Here is a 17,415-nt window from a genome sequence, read left to right on the forward strand (position 1 = left end):
GAGGGCCGCATTGCATATTGCTAAGTCCTACTTTGGCATTCTAGTAGCTCCTACAAAAGAAGCAAAAATAGCAGATCTACAAGCTCAAAACGCATCGCGCTGCGATGCGTTTTGAGCTTGTAGATCGGCTATTTTTGCTTCTTTTGAATTTGAATACTGACTTATGTTTTGTTATTTTTAAATTGGAATCAGGAAATGTAACATTTTGATTTCAAACACATTTAATTATATACTCATGTTAACTTTATGAACTTGAATACAAATACATTGAACGTAAAAAAATAAAAATAAAATAATACTACTATAATAGTCATTAAGGTACTAATATAGACTGAAGGAATTAAAGCACGTCATGTTTGGAATTGTAACAGCTGAAATCGATAATATATCGGTATTCAGATAATAACCTGTGGGCCGCATTAAGTGAAGGTGGGGGCCGCATGTGGCCCCCGGGCCGCCAGTTGCCCATGTATGCTCTATGCCTATGGGCCGAAGTCCAGACTGATGCTGTGTGAATCCACACAGCATCAGTGAATCCACATCATCAATCTGGCAATGCCAGGCTAATAGCACATTCTATTTGTTGTTGTTGTTTTATTTTAGTTTAGTACAGTATTTCCTCATTGTAGTTGTCTAGAACAGTCTCTCTCATTGTAGTTGTATAGAACAGTGTTTCTCAAAGTGGGGTCCGGGGAACCCCCAGGGGTCTTGGGGGGGGGGGTTCCAGGGGGTCCGCAGAAAAGTGAGTTAATATAGTATCATCGTCAGTTTAACACAGGGGTAGGCAACCTTAGGCATGGGTGCCAACGTTGGCACAGGGGAGGGTGATCACTGGCACACTGGCATAAAGTGTGAGAGAGAGGATTTTTATTTTAAAAACAAATGCTTTAAAAAAAATATTAAATAAAGTTAGCTAATTTACAGCAAATTACATCCTGCACATAATTCTACATTCATTAAAAATCGGAACTCTGACTGGGTTGGATGTCAGGGAGATGGGTGGATTTTTGCTCTGATCGTTATAACTGTCCTGCCAATCAAAATATTTAATGTATGTTGACATGGCTCACTGACTATCTAGAAAATTAAAATCACACCCGATGTGAAGTGAGCGGTGGTCGTGCTTGCATAACGTCTTCAGACTAGGATTTGAGTCTAGGATGTACAGGCTATGCTACACACACGTTTTGCTATGGCAAGACGCTGAGGACAAAGGCTACAGACATACGACATAATGATCACAAACATGGTGCTACGTACACACATTTTGCTATGGCAAAACGCTGAGGAAAAAGGCTTCAGACACACGCACAGCCACGTATAGGAGCGGTCTACCACCGCTCAAAAACATGGCACTTAAAAAGGTTGTTGACCCCTGGTTTAACATAACATGTTAGATAACGTAACATTCGTGACAGCGCTCCATGCGTCCCAGAGTCTTCTCCTTCCTGGCCCCCAATCTGTGGAATGAACTCCCCATTGCAGTTAGAACTGCTGACTCTCCCTAGCTTCCGCCGCAATCGGAAGACTCTCCTCTTCAGACTCCACCTCAGCCCGTAGCACTTAATGTAGCACCCACCCTGACCACCTTGCAGGCTTATGCAACGGCTAAAATCTCATTTAGATGGCATGTTACAGTATGTAGACAGCTGCCAGATTAATTAGTAGACTAGGCATCCTATAGTGTGTATAGTTTAAATGTACAGATTATGTATTTTTAATATTATACTGTTTAGACTGATGATAGGTTATTGGTTTACCTGTGATCCTAGATTACTCTCCTTATGATTCTGATGTAATGACCTTGTGTTTCCCTTGCTTACTGTTAATCGCTCTGGATTAAGAGTATTTTTTTATCTCTCTCCTCTGCAGGATAACTTTGGTTTTGACCTCCAGGCAGTCGACGCGGCCACCAAGAAACACGAGGCCATAGAGACGGACATCTCTGCGTACGAGGAGCGAGTGCAGGTGTGTGATAAATAAAAAAAGAGAAAAAAGTAATTTGACACATTCTCGGCCAGAAATCAAAATCGACCTACAGTATGTAGCAGACTGCCAGCCTTTGTTTATCTTTTAACGTGGGCACGGGCGTGTCTATCGTGCACGATCGTGCATGGATCATGCATCACACGTGTGCACGTCGTTCACAGCTTCCAAAAAATAACTAATAATAAATGCGCTTGCAAAACGGTGCCTCCGTTCTCGATTTAGCCGCAGCTTTGTTTACACAGTGAGTAGTCTCGCGTAGCCAGACAACTATTCCACAATCTCCGAATGCTATATAGAGCTGGAACGGCAGCTCCCGAACGGCGAGTATCGTAAGTAGCCGCTGCTGCACTGAACTGTAGTCCCACTGGAAACATAACAGAAACACAATAGCTCAGACAAAGTCATTCGAGCGGCCTATTCTTGTTACATTCTTGTTGACATCATGGAAGTAACACCAACGACACCAGAGAAAGACGAAATAACGCCCCCAAAAATATTGAAAGGAGACATAACGCTTCCAGTAGGACATGTTATTGCTACTGCACCAAGGTAGCGGTTGCGTCACATCCGCTTTATCTCGCACTCACCGTTTCTATTTCCGTTTGCCAGACTGTATGCCGGGAGCATTTGCCCAAATCGCGGAGGCAACAGTCTGGCCTCGCGAGAGTCAGCAGACTGTTCCAATTGAAGGATGGACATATCCGTTTCCGGCCTCCGGCTCCCAGTGTAATTATGGTCCATCCTTCAAATGGGACTGGTCGCAGTCTCTGGAGTACATAGAAACGGCTGATCGGCGATCTGATTTTTTATTGTTTTATATCAATTAAAGCATATTAAATTCTCAGGTTTCTCGGGTCGTGGCAGCCAAGATCAAAGGCTTTTTCCTGGGTTTCTCGGGTTGGGGCAGAGAATGAGTTGACAACATGTACTTTTCCACGCCTCCTTTTCACTATGGTGACACACCGATCCCATAGCCCGAGGGCATGGGGCGGTTGGCATAAACTGTGATTGGTCAAGAACACAATGATATGGTCGTTAAAAGTATTTGAATCTCTTTCTTTCTTTCTTTCTTTCTTCCTTTCTTCCCCCCCCCCCCCCACGCCAGGCGGTGGTGTCAGTGGCCAGGGAGCTGGAGGCGGAGTCCTACCACGACATCAAGCGCATCACGGCCAGGAAGGACAACGTGATCCGCCTGTGGGAGTACCTGCTGGAGCTGCTGAAGGCCCGCAGGCTGCGCCTGGAGCTCAACCTGGGCCTGCAGAGGGTCTTCCAGGAGATGCTCTACATCATGGACTGGATGGACGAGATGAAGGTATGGAGGGATGGATGGTAGGGCAATAGTGATTTTTAGTATTCGAATTATTCAACCTCAAAGTATTCAAATAGTCGAATATTCGACAGGACTGGCCAAACCAGACCTGGGCATTGTGCGGCCGGGGGGCCGTATGCGGCCCTTTGGTTCACTCTGACCGGCCCTTGTAGGGTTAATGGCAAATTACAAAATAAACACATTTTCAAATTTGACATCATGCATGGACTACAGCTGCATTTCTTATTTTTACGTTTTTTATTCGCGTGACGCGATGCGTACATCAGCATGTGTGCATGATCATTGGATGTTGTCTCAATAACAAGCAGACGACCTGTCTTACCTTACCCATCAAAAATGGCTAAAGTAAAAATAAAAATTGATGCTGAATGCCAGGTTTTCAATAAAAATTGGACTGCTAAGTATTTATTTACTGAAGTCGGAGGTAAAGCTGTGTGTTTATTTTGCGGGGAGCACATCTTGCGGGGAGCATTGCCTTTTGTTCATGAGGCCCCATGGAAAATAATTGCCCACCCCTGGGCCAAATATTTAGTAAGCAAGAGACGAACATTGTGAAAATAGCCGATCTACATGCTCACAACGCCTTGCGTTGTGAGGCATTGTGAGCATGTAGATCTGCTATTTTCACAATATTTATCTGTGGAACCGAGTCACATTAAATGTAATACCTACAATTCCAAGTGCTTGTCAGGGTGGGGGTCCCCAGTTCAAATATGTTTATTTTGGGGGTCAGGGCCTAAAAAGGTTTGAGAAGCCCTGGTATAGAGCATTAACAAATTCATCCACCAGGGGCATTGACAACTCATTCTTATGACTTCCTATCTAGCCAAGCTTTATAAACTATATATTTTTTAAAGAGAGAGAGAAAAAAAGAAAAAAGCGAATATTCGACTTTGGTGAACAACGTCGAATAGTGACTTTGATATTCGAATAGTTGAATATTCGAATATTTGGTGAATGCCCTAATGGATGGAGGGATTGTTGTGCAAATGTTCCCTTGAATTAACCTCGCGTCACCAGTCTTTCCATCTCGGAGGAAAGCCTGGTATTGGTTTACAACGGGCCGTCTGATCCGGTCTATTCGTGGCCTAAACTGGAAACAAGCAGAAGAAGCCGCGTCGCTTTGTTTTTCGGTCCCCCCTGTTTGTTTCCCCAATCCCTATTTAAATGCTATGAGAAGTGTAGTCTTGCCAGTCACTGCGAGTTGGACTAAAAGATGGATATACCAAACAAACTAAGCAAAACTACACCGCATCAAGGGTTTTATTGGGTAGGTCCTAAAATTATGTCCTTGAGCGCGGGGAATTATTTTGAGGTAAAACTGTTTTCGGTTTGGTAGTTCCGGCCAAAGGGTTGTCGTTTTGACTACTAAATGACATAGGAAGCCATCCGCTTCCGACCGGATCAGAAGCCCGAAAATTGGAAGTGATCCCAGGCTACCCTTAACCTGCAAGGCCTGAATTAATTTCTACTGGCCAAAAAAAAAAAAAAAAAAAAAAATCAGATGGTGTTGTAGCAGTCCTAATCACAGGAAAATGTAATGTTAAAAAATGAATAATGTTTTTGTAAGGTTTTATAGCCATAAATCATGCTCTAATTTGCATTTTGGGGATATTTTTCACAATATTAACATATGCACGTGTTCTAGACATTCTAATGATCACGAAAAAAATATTACAGGCATTTTACTTATGTTTTAGTGAGGAATAGCTTCAGTTAAAAAGTGAGATGTTGTTCGTCCAGACGCTGGAATTTCAACTTCTCTGGGAGGTGTGAATGTCAGCCACTGTGGGGGGTATTTATATGCAAATATCGTGGCCAATGGCATTGTAATACTAAGCAATAGGATTTAATGGTGATGTTAATGTGAAAAAAGAACAGGAAAACTAATTATAACATTTTTTTTAAAATGATTTAAAAAATGTTGCCAAAAAGCAACGCTGGGCCTTGCAGGGTTAAATAGGCATACTGTGGTAAGTGGTTTCCCCACCTGACACAGCAGTGGTCCCCAGGTTCTTAGCGAGGGTCCCTAAACTGATGGTCGCTGCTGTTCCCGGGGTCAGTTTATTTGCTCCTGCAGATGTTTCAGTGTGTGTGTGTGTGTGTGTCCTCCAGATGTTGCTGTTGTCTCAGGACTATGGTAAACACCTGCTGGGAGTGGAGGACCTCCTTCAGAAACACACTCTGGTGGAGGCGGACATCGCCATCCAGGCCGACCGCGTCAAGGCCGTCAACAACAACGCACAGAGGTTCGCCGACGACAAGGAGGGTAAGAGATGCACGCACACACAGGGAGACAGACAGACAGACATGGACAGATCAATCTCGAAAAATTTGAATATTCTATTCTTATGTTCTAGATAAATTGCACATGCAGTCAATTATTCCAAACCTTTTTTGTTAAGATTTTGAACTTTTATGGCATACAGCTCATGAATATCAAAAGTCCATATTTCAAAATATTACAATATTACACAAGACCACTCAAAACAAGGATTTATAATAGAGAAATGTCAACCTTCTGAAGTCAGAGTTGCTTGAAGTCCAGTGGGAAGTTTCCCCTGTCAGTTATGATTTGGGGTGCTAGGGCATGTCCAAATGTAATCTGATTACTTCCGCTTGGTCGCTATGGTCATGTCATATCTTTCAACCAGAAGAGACAAATTATAACTGCGGCCATCCATGCTTTTGTTATGGTCCATAGAGAAGGGCTTGTTTAAAAAAAAGAACCTGATCTGGAGATAGATTACGAGATTAAAGCCATTTTCCTTCACAGCAATCCATTGCAGTAAATGGAGGTTTTCATTTCCGGATGACTACATCTCCCGAAGGATTATGGGAATTAGAGTTTTTGCATCAGTGCCGGGTGCCACAGAGCACAGACCGCACACTACGGTTCATAATAGGAAACGTTATAATCAGACTTAAGTCGGGAAAAGCACTCGACGGTCGGATTTGAAATCCCGGTATAGGCACCGTATGCTAAAGACGTAGTGAAATGAAAAAAGCTGTTTTTCACACTTTTGGAGCATAATGAGGACACAGAAAAAAAATTGGGTCCCTAAAAATTCATCCACCTGCTAAATTCACATTCTTCCTCTCGCACCTGATCTTAATTAGGGAGGCACAATTGTGCTGACACGTTCTTTATCCAACTCAAGATGACGGCCAGAATGAGCATTACTCTTTTACATGTATCTTACATGTACATTTTTACATTTTACATGTTTCTGAAAACATTGAGGTGAGACATTAGAGCAGCGTATTGACACAAACATGCTTCAGTCCCTCGCTCTCTCCCTCAGGCTGCGTCAGGCTACAAACATAGCATTATCTGGCTAATGTACTCCCATAGCCCATGGGGATGTACTCCCGGTTACATGTCTCCTTTCCGACATGTCTCCTTTCCGACCTGTCTCCATTCCGACACTAACCCTATCTCTAACCCTAACCCTAAACTTAACCTCTATGGAAGTGTTGCCACTCCGACAATAAGAAGTCAAGTGTCAAAATGGAGAGCAGTCACCAAATGCCATCATCCTGGCACTTTGAACACTCAAACTAAATCCCACTGCAGAGTTAAATATAAATTGTGTTCATACAGCATAGACTATGCTATTGCTAAATAACCATTGTAAGACAGCACTGCCACCTTGCAGTTGAAATGAATACTGCACTTTAGATCCCAATGTGTTCTGTTGCCCTTGTCAACACTAAATGTTTCTCCTCCCCTCCCCTGCAGGTTACAAGCCCTGTGATCCCCAGGTGATCCGCGACCGCGTGGCCCACATGGAGTTCTGCTACCAGGAGCTCTCTCAGCTGGCGTCGGAGCGCCGGGCGCGGCTGGAGGAGAGCCGCCGCCTGTGGAAGTTCTTCTGGGAGATGGCCGAGGAGGTCTGAGGAGCACTGTTCATTTTTAACAGCACATTTTTACATTTAGTTTAAATTATATGAGTAATCTGAAATGTTTTACTGTTGACTAAATAATATATAAGGTTATAAGCGACAAAATCTTGATGGGTCGTGATGGTGTTATGCATGATTCATATTTTAAACTGATTTATAGCTGAGTGCCGAAAAGAGCCGATCTACAAGCTTTTTTTTTTCCACACAATTTGTCAAAATCTTTTGAACTCAGGCAATCTAATGTGAACTAATAGTGCGCTATTTTCGAGTCTAAACTACTCAAATATATAATTATGTATAAAATAGAGCTCAGTTATTTTAATTGTTTTGTAGTAATAGTCAAAATCAAAATCTACTAACTAAAGTATTGTAAAAAGTGCAATATTGGTTTGAAGAGTTCTAGTGGAGTAGAAGTGTAACGGAAATGGAAAGTAAAAGTAACTCAAAATTGTACTCGAGTAGAGCATGTGAGCAAATGTACTTACTTTACACCACTGACTGTGTGATGTCATGTCCTGTGCTTCAGGAGGGCTGGATCCGGGAGAAGGAACAGATCCTGCGTCTGGAGGATTGTGGGAAGGATTTGACGGGCGCACGGCGCCTGCTGAGTCAGCACAAAGCCTTCGAGGACGAGATGAGCGGGCGCTCCGTGCACCTGCAGCAGACCATCAAGCAGGGGGAGGAGCTTGTTGCGGCCAATCACTTCGGAGCGGATAAAATCAAAGAGCGCATTCAGGACATCCAGGTAGGGGATGTTGGACGTTAGGGATGGGACGATACGCGATATTATGGCTTATCGTGATAAAAGACACTCACGATAATCGTATTGTGGAGATTTAAATTATCGTGATATCGTCCTCTGTCATGCACTGGGATCAATTCAATTCAAAGGAGCTTTATTGGCATGATAAAACATATGTTTACATTGCCAAAGCAAGTATCAAAGGGATCAATTCAATATTTTATTTGCCGAGCTGCATATCAGTTAAATAATAATTGGTAAAATGTACTTATTATTATATGTACTTATTATATACTGTATGTACTTGATACAGTCTTTTTTTCACTCTCTCAAATGTCCCGCCCCAGGATAATGGATTTTTGATTATCGCAATAATATCGTAAATCGCGATTTCTTTTGTCACAATAATCGTGATATGACATTTTCATATCGTCCCATCCCTATTGGACATAAACAGTACCTAAAACGGCTTTTCAAATTACGATTACGGTCAGACGTTACATGTTGTTAAAGAAAATTATACATTCCCCAGAGCTTTGTGGACAAACATCTATTATGATTGTTGAAATAATCATTTTAATACAGTAATTTGGTCGATCCAGCGAAAGTTCAGGATTATGGTTTAGTTTACGCCCGTGTGCTTCTTCTTTTTTCCGTGGGTAAGGTACTTTTTTCTCCCAGAGAAATCCTTGGAGGCAGCCGCCACGTTAGTTTACAACATTTTAAAATGCATGATGGATGCCTTAAATGTGATGATTGTGCCGCAGATCTTATGCCACAGTTGTGCGTTGTAGAAGTGCTTGATCTTGTGGCTGAATGTTGTCTATATTTCTAATGTGGGTTAGGGTACAATTGTACAGTATTCATCACTTGGTTACAGTTTTACAGTATTCATCAACATAATAATAATGGATTGCATTTTTATAGCGCTTTACTAAGCAAGATGCAAACTCAAAGCGCTTTACATTCATTCATTCATACATTGGGAGGTGAAGCGGCGAACAGTAGACGCCAGCATCCTCACGTCCCACATTTACACACCAACGGTGGCAAAGCTGACACCGACCGACTTATTGGAGGCAATGTGGGGTTCAGTGTTTGATTGATTGAAATTCTTATTAGGCAAAAATGGAGAACAGTAAGAGTATAGTCAATACAATAAAATGTTTAGTACAGTACAAGTACAGTTAAACACCCTGCCTAAAAGGCCTCTGGCCTCCTGAAAGGTGAGTTTTCAGGGCAGTTTTGAAAGATGCCAGCGAGCTACACGTTTTAAGGGAAGTAGTCAAGGAATTCCACACCTGGGTGTCTTGCCCCAGGACTCTTCCGGGATTCAAACCGCCGACCCATGGATCATTGGACGACCTAGTCTACCTCCTGAGCCACGGCCGCCCCATCTCTCACCTCTCATCTCCTCTCTTTCAGGACCAGTGGTCGGCTCTGGAGCGTCTGTCTGCCGTTAGAAAAGCTCGTCTGGAGGAAGCCTGCAACCAGCACCAGTTCCAGGTGCCGACACTTTAACACAGCCTTAACATTTATATTGTACGGTTGAAATCAGTGCTCACATGAATATTTTGATTTTTTTTTTTTTTTTGTTTCACAGTTTTATGCATCGTGTCTTGCCTATTGGTTGGTTTTTAGTTTGATTCTGTTAGGTCAGGGGTCTTCAATATTTTCATTGAGCAAGAGATGAAGCAGGGACCCCAAAAACCTTATCATAGATTCCATATAGCTTAATCGTTTGACAGCACAATCATCAGTGTATTTTGGATTCATGTCGATTTGTGTTTTCAGATATTTAACCACTTGAAACGTCAATACTTAATAAACTTGACCTTTCACTCTGTACTTCCCTCTACACCAAACCTTTTGCCAAAAATAAACGATCTAGAAGCTCACAACACCTCGCAGTGCGAGGCGTTGTGAGCTTGTAGATCTGCTATTTTTGGCTAATGTTCTCTGAATATGGATTCTAGGGTTCAAGTGGTTAATATAAAAAAGGAGAAAAAACACCAATTTAGAGGACCCCCTGAAGTAACTCTGAGGTCCCGGACCCCCTGTTGAAGACCCTTGTGTTAGATATTTAACATGAGCATGAGATGAATAGAAATAAACGTGACTCCACGTAACAGTAAATCACGCAGTAACCTTTGGTGTGTCCCACAGACGGACGCGGACGACCTGGACACGTGGATGCTGGACGTGCTGAAGATCGTGTCCAGCGCCGACGTGGGCCACGACGAGTTCTCCACGCAGGCGCTGATGAAGAAACACAAGGACGTGGCGGAGGAGATCACCGGCTACAGGGCAGTCATCGACGCCCTGCACGAGCAGTCCAAGACCCTGCCCGAAGCCCAGCAGGCCTCCGATGAGGTACGTGTCCACTGTCTAAAGCCACGTTTACTCGATAACGGTTTCTAGAGAAAACTGCAAAATTTCGTTGCGTTCTCACTTGTATTGTGCTCGCTTTCTATAAATAATTATCCAAAAGGCTACAGCATTGCAGGGCTGGTGCATATTGGATATTGCGGACACGTTTTCATACTCTTCTCGGACCTCGAAGAACTTTAAAGACAATAATGGAAAACATTGTTTTCTGTTTCTCTAGTCCGACCGACGGCTGGTTTGTGCTGCGTGCGTCACTTAGTTTTGACTTGAGATATCCAAACAAACCACTTCAGAATGATGGGCATCATGTAACATTTTGTCAACAATCTCCGCACCTTTGGAGTATTATAAATGTCCATCGATCTGTTCAACTCCCCCCACTGCAGTTCAACGTAAACGCTGCGGAGTCTTGCAATGATGAGGTACATATCCACTGTCTAAGGCCACATTTACTCAATAACGATTTCTAAAGAAAACGTCAAGATTTCGTTGCGTTCTCACTTGTTATTGTGTGTCTACATGGAAACGCGTCACCATTGAAAATTATGTAATGTGCATGCCCGTTTGGGGTTTAGGCTTAGGGTTAGCATTCACCAGGTTAGCATTCACTAGTGTTGGCAGGTTAGCCTCGGGAGTACTGGGACCTCGAAACAACGGGACCTCGGAACAGTGCTACGCTCCTGAGAGTTTTAAGGTGTGTGAGATGATGATGATGGTGTGTCTTCAGGTCGGGGGCCGTCTCTCGGGCATCGAGGAGCGCTACAAGGAGGTGTGCGAGCTGACGCGGCTCCGGAAGCAGGCGCTGCAGGACGCGCTGTCCCTCTACAAGATGCTGTCGGAGGCGGACGCCTGCGAGCTGTGGATCGACGAGAAGGAGCAGTGGCTCATCGCCATGCAGATCCCCGAGAGACTGGAGGACCTGGAGGTCATCCAACACAGGTCAGAGCTCATACACAGGTCATACAGTAGTCTAGAGACTGGAGGACCTGGAGGTCATCCAACACAGGTCAGTACCTCCACAGGCTGTCCGTGAGTGAGTCAGTCACACGTCACACTCTTGCCCTGCTCATATCTCCGCAACCGTTGCCCCGATCCATGCCAAATTTTGCACACACACTCCTTACCTGCCAAACTACAACCTCCAAGGACCCCCGGAGCTCCAGGGACCCCCAGGTCCCTGGGGGACCCCCAGATGTAAAAAATGACCAAATGTGCTAAACTGACCAAATGACCACCCCAACGGGGCTGCTCACGGGGAATTCCCGGGGACCACCGACTCCTGGTGCTCCAGAACGGATGCAAAAGTGGTGGCGCCCCCAGTGGAGGACCCCCTACACTGCAGCTCACATAAAATGCCGTAACTCCGGCTAGGAGCGACCGGGACAGCCGGGGCCGGTACCTATTCGTCCGCCTTGGCTGCGCGGAGACCCCACCCCTCATTTCTCACATGGCCCTCTTCTAGCGCCACCATGAGGCCCATTCTTGCAAAACACATTTTTGGACACTGCTCCTAAAATTTTTGCCCTAAAATCACGCAAATCGGTACACAGTATGTCTACACTCATCCCATCAACATGAATCTCTCCCATATAGCGCCACCTCCAGGCCGATTTTTAAAAACACATTTTTGGACACTGCTCCTACAGATTTTGCCCTAAAATCACGAAAATCACTACACAGTATGTTTACACTCATGTCATCAACATGGATCAGGAAGATTTTGGAAAAACACATTTTTGCCCTATTCGTGGAGATAAGTGACCTACGGTCGCTTATCTCCCGATTAGGGAGTCTTACTGGTCTAGAGACTGGAGGACCTGGAGGTCATCCAACACAGGTCAGAGCTCAGGCACAGGTCATACAGACCATAGTCTCGTGTAGCCAGACAACTATTCCACAATCTCCGGATGCTATATAGTCTGGAACGGCAGCTCCCTGAACTGTAGTCCCATTGGAAACATAACAGAAACACAATAGCTCAGACAAAGTCATTCGAGCGGCCTATTCTTGTTATGGGTGTATAGTTAAAGAAAACGTTTGAAAACATCATGGAGGTAACACCAATAACACCAGAGAAAGACGAAATTACGCCCCCAGAAATATTGAAAGGAGACTTAACGCTTCCAGTAGGACATGTTATTGCAGTAGGACATGTTATTGCTACTGCACCAAGGGAGCCGGTGCGTCACATCCGTCTCCCAGACTGTATGCCGGGAGCATTTGCAAATCGCGTTAGGCAACAGTCTGGCCACGTGAGACTAGTCATACAGACCAAGAAAAAAAAAAACAGGAACGACATGTCATCTCCGGTTTGCTTCCTGTATCTGCGTGATGCGCCTTTTTAACTCATTGACCTGGACCACCCGAGCAACCCGAAAATGTCGCTATGTCTTTCACTGCCTGGCTTCTCTTACCTTTTAATGTGGGCGCTAGAGTTTCCATTGTGCGCGATCGGACATGGACTATGCATCGTGCGTGTGCAGGTATTTCATCAGCTTCAAAAATATTTTGCCCAAAATATCCCCCAGTGGTCTGGCCATAGGATAATGGACCTTGAATGGACTTACACAATGTGTAATGTAACTTATTGCATCTTTATTTACTTTAGCCCCATATCAAATGGTCAAATTGTAGCAGCACATGTTCACAGTTAATTCAATGGACTCGTTTTGTAACCCCAAACCCCCAAAAGTCCATTGAGTTCAGTATATGGGCGTGTGCTGCTGTGCTTAGAGCATGATGTATTTGTAGTCCAATGCTCTGATCAACATACAATCAAATACAAATAAAAAAATCACACCCAGTGTGAAGTGAGCAGTGCTATTTATGAGTTAACTTCCTTAAAGCTGGCCATACACTACACGATAATCGGGCCCGACTGAATCGGGTAGAATTAAACACTACAGGATCATTTTTTCAGATTATCTGGCCAGAGAATCTAAACGGGCTCACACTAGCCGTTTTGAACAGTCGGGCGCACCGCACGCTACAGGATTCTATTCCGATTGAGTCGGGCCCAAACACAGCAATAATAAATAAATAATTTATATAATGAATACAAAACGTCACTGTTCCGAGAGCTTCGCCTTGCAACACGCGCGCAGACGCACATACAAACAAACACATTATGCTATCCACTCACAAACACACCATTGCCTCACTCAACGAACAAAAAAAAAAGCTTCAAATGATACTATGACTATGAGTTCACTTTGACGCGTTTCATGTTCATCCATGGATCAACTCTGATCGACTTTCCCCCTCTCTCTCCACTGCTAAAGTCAAGTGCTGCGCGCTGGTGCTTCTCATGGTGTCTGATTTATGATTAGTCGTATGACTGTGTTGCGCAGAGAACATCAGATCTCCAAGATCAAACTGCGTCCCTCCGCGCCACATTGTAGGGTTTGTAGATCAGGCAGTGGGCGTGTAGGCCTACTTGCACTCGTGCGCTGTTCCCACTCCAGTCTGCGCCTGACGGACTGGTAGTGACTATTTCTGCTGATATAAAACAAACTCGCGACCATTGAGTTTTAATTCCCATCGCAAGCAATCATGATACAACCTGGGAGGATGGATGTGGATCATTATTTGAAATAATAAGCAGTGTATTTATGTGTATTGCTTTTTTTTTGGGGGGGGGACTAGTTTTCAGTCCCAAATATAGCCTACTGTAATGCTTTAAAAAGGACAGGCCTATTAGGCCTATATCCATTATGTTTCTTTCATGTCCGCTCCAGGTTTATCATTGTCAGTTTTGATAAAGTCATTTTATTTTATAATAGTTAAGGTAACGTGCGCGCATATTTTCTAAACCTGCTGTCTGTTAAAATACGAAACGCCTGGCTATGCGGGGCGCGCTGTGCCCGGAGTAGCCAGGAGTTGTTAACCCAGCTGGTAGATCAAACAACGAGTTGATGATGGCCCATTAATTAAACTACACGCTGTACCTATGGCCAATTGGAACTTGAAAGGAGTAGAGATTACATAACTGCACCGTGCACGGACCATCAGAGAAAGTGACTGACGTGGGGTGAGCTGCTGTTGTAGGCTGCTTCCACCACGGACGGTTCAAGTTCAAGACAGGTTCAAGTTCAAGACAGGCACGTGTCTGCTTTTACTTTAGTGGCCATGGCCTATAGGCTTTCAATCATGATTTCCCCTGTCTTTTAACAAATTATCGCGGTGTGGGCGGATGGATCAATCAAATATAGACTAATCATTAAAAAAAGATCCGAGGGCACGGAGATCCAAATCCAATGTCCCAGAGAGAGAGAGAGAGAGAGAGAGAGAGAGAGAGAGAGAGAGAGAGAGAGAGAGAGAGAGAAAGAGGACGGTTCTGTCTGGTCCATTTGAAGAACTCTCTGGAAGAGCTGGAAAGTTATTAGCGAGTCCAGACTTGCACTAATTGGTTTGGCCTAGTTTTACGTCTTTGTTGATTGATTGATTGATTTTGTGTGTGTGTGTGTGTGTGTGTGTGTGTGTGTAGAGAGAGAAAAAGAGATAGCTCTGTCACTCAGATGCTCAGAGACTTGCGTCTATCAGCGGCTGCTCTACCTATTTTCAATCAGTCCCCTGCTGCTATTCCAGACCAGTACTGATCCAGGAAAATATCAAACATGTTTGAAAAGAGTCGGGCAACCCCCGATCGTCCTCCGAGCCACTCGGCTGGGCTCCGAGTGGATCTGTGAGACCTCACGCTAGACGACGTTCATGCCCGATTGTCGGGCCCGTTTCAGTCGGTGGCAGCCCGATTGTCGGGAGGGTAATTAAATAGCCCGATTATCGGCTAGTGTGCGGCCAGCTTAAGCGAAACTTGGCCAATGTGGGATGGGGCGGGACATACAGTACGTACAGACACAGGACATACGTACATACACACAAAACCAACAGCATTGTTTACAGTAACTCTCTCTTAATCGTCATACTATATCCTATTTTTCAAAAGCCACAAAATATAACCCAAAAGGGGCTTCTTTTCCCACCTTGAATGAACTTACACAATGTGTAATTTAACTTTTTGTATATTTATCTTTATTTGTATTGCCTGAAGACAAAACGTGATTCATATTTTTTCATCATATATATTTTAGATGTTCGGGCCAAACTTCTAGTTATTATTTTGTTTACTTCACACTTACTGGACAACAGTAAGTGTGACATTATCCTGGTGCATTATTATTTATTTATTTTTTCAGACATTGTCCATCATTGCCTTGCAAATATTTAACCTCTTAAATGTCTCTACATTGAGCAAACTAATACTCATTTGATTGGGGTTTGCACTGTAGACTACTTGGCCCACTCTTTGGTTGGCCACACCCTCTACAGTCTACACACCAAATCAAGTAGCCAATCTACAAGCTCACACAGGGAGGGAGTGACAGGTGCCAGCCAGGGTACGAGTGTAAAATCTTCAAAGTGTGGACTGCAGAAAAGGCCCATGCACCGTTTTGCCCGCAACTCAGGGGAGCCTTGTGCCTCCACTGGGGTGCCTGCTCAGAACCTGAATAAACTCAATACCCGGCTTTCAATCCAAACCCAGGCAGTTTAAATGCTTCAGTCCATGGCTCACAGAGCAAGCTTATAGCATGAACAGCAGATCATCCAGAAATTCTCATTCTCTTTCCCACCTTACGTTGGCAGTCATGCCTACCAGTTCCCACCTGATGTTGTGTGGGAGTCCAGACCGCTCCAGACGGTACTGAATAACTGCCAGCTTGCATAACGTCTTCAGGCTAGGACTTAGATCTAGGATGTACAGTTCATTGGGTGGGTCGAAAGGTCTAAAGTGGATGTGATCTCCCACCATGCAAGAATACCTACTATACATCCATGAACACGGGTGTTTCCCCTTAGATTCCACCTTCTTCCAGGAGAAGGTATCTGGATTGAATTTCCACAAATTATTGAAGTGCTGGCGTTTCTCACCACCGTATATGTACAGCTCTCCATTGTAGGCAAAGGCTGAATGATGCCCGCGTTCTTCAGGAAGAAGCTGTGCAGAAGGCGTGTTGTTAAGCCAGCAGTTGGTCTCTGTGTCAAACACTCTGATGTTGTTGTCCTGGTACCGAAACTCCCCATATCCCCCAAAAACAAACATCTTTGTCCCGATAATGGTGGCGGAGTGAGCTGATGAAGCAGGTGGAGGAGTGCTTCTGATGTTGATTAAAGACCAGACCATTGTGCTGGTGTCCAACTTGTACATGTCATTAGTGCGTAGACTCTGCAGGGTGTTTCCCCCATGTATATACATGACCTTCTCCAGGACACAGGCTGAGTGGTGGCCCCTCGCCTCTGGAACGGTCCCAGAAACCTTGGCCTTAAACCATCTGTAGGTGTCGACATCAAATGCATAAAGCACGGTGCGGAAAGATGGCAGTCCTCCCCAGATGTAGATTAAATCTTCTATCGGCACAACTGAGTGGCCATAGCGATTGGAGGCAACCTTAAGGTAACGTTTTTCTCCTCCAGTTGTCACTGGTTGCAACTTCTTCCAGCATAAAGACACTGTGTTGAAGACATGCACTTCAACTTGATACTTGTTGTACGCCGCTCCAAAGGAATACACCTTGTGCTTCACTGCAACAAAGGAATGGCCCTGTGTCTCTGGTCCTCCATTCAGATGCACCGTCCAGCGCAGCATCTCTCACACCGCAGATCAGGTTGGATGAGTCAAGTCCTGCTCTGCAAAAAGTACTCTGCACTTATTGGTTCAGTGGGACTATTGTTTGACAAACTATTAAGTTTGACAAATCCACAAACTGATTATGCAATTGGGTTAGCCAATCAAGGAAGCTGAGGCCTGTTGATGCAAAGGACAGCTCGTTCACGTTTTGCAAGGTTGACAAGAGATTTGCGGAAGCCGCTACAGACAAAACATTACACGTCTCTAACAAAGTTGCTAAATGACATTCCTTTTATTTGACAATTAATTGAATAGGGCACAGTTGTGATGACGACATTGTGATGTGGTGTGTGATGGCATTACTCAGAATACACAATCGTTACACAAACTGATTGGAAGAGGTCCAGTAAAGCCTGACATTATAGGCAGACATTA

At 44.3% G+C, this 17,415-nt stretch overlaps 1 protein-coding gene across 2 annotated transcripts in view; it reads left to right on the forward strand.

The window, feature by feature from the left end:
- Positions 1–17,415, forward strand: part of sptbn1 (spectrin, beta, non-erythrocytic 1) — a 182,269-nt gene that overhangs the window by 112,176 nt on the left and 52,678 nt on the right. For both annotated transcript variants that reach the window (XM_080741157.1, XM_080741156.1), the window contains 8 exons: positions 1,873–1,968; positions 3,095–3,301; positions 5,435–5,588; positions 7,062–7,213; positions 7,752–7,970; positions 9,393–9,473; positions 10,134–10,340; positions 11,083–11,294. In XM_080741157.1, the coding sequence (XP_080597283.1) occupies positions 1,873–1,968; positions 3,095–3,301; positions 5,435–5,588; positions 7,062–7,213; positions 7,752–7,970; positions 9,393–9,473; positions 10,134–10,340; positions 11,083–11,294 (1,328 nt within the window). The remainder of the gene's footprint in view (positions 1–1,872; positions 1,969–3,094; positions 3,302–5,434; positions 5,589–7,061; positions 7,214–7,751; positions 7,971–9,392; positions 9,474–10,133; positions 10,341–11,082; positions 11,295–17,415) is intronic.

Source organism: Nannobrachium achirus (assembly GCF_963921795.1).
Source record: "Nannobrachium achirus genome assembly, chromosome: 13".
Taxonomy (NCBI): domain Eukaryota; kingdom Metazoa; phylum Chordata; class Actinopteri; order Myctophiformes; family Myctophidae; genus Nannobrachium; species Nannobrachium achirus.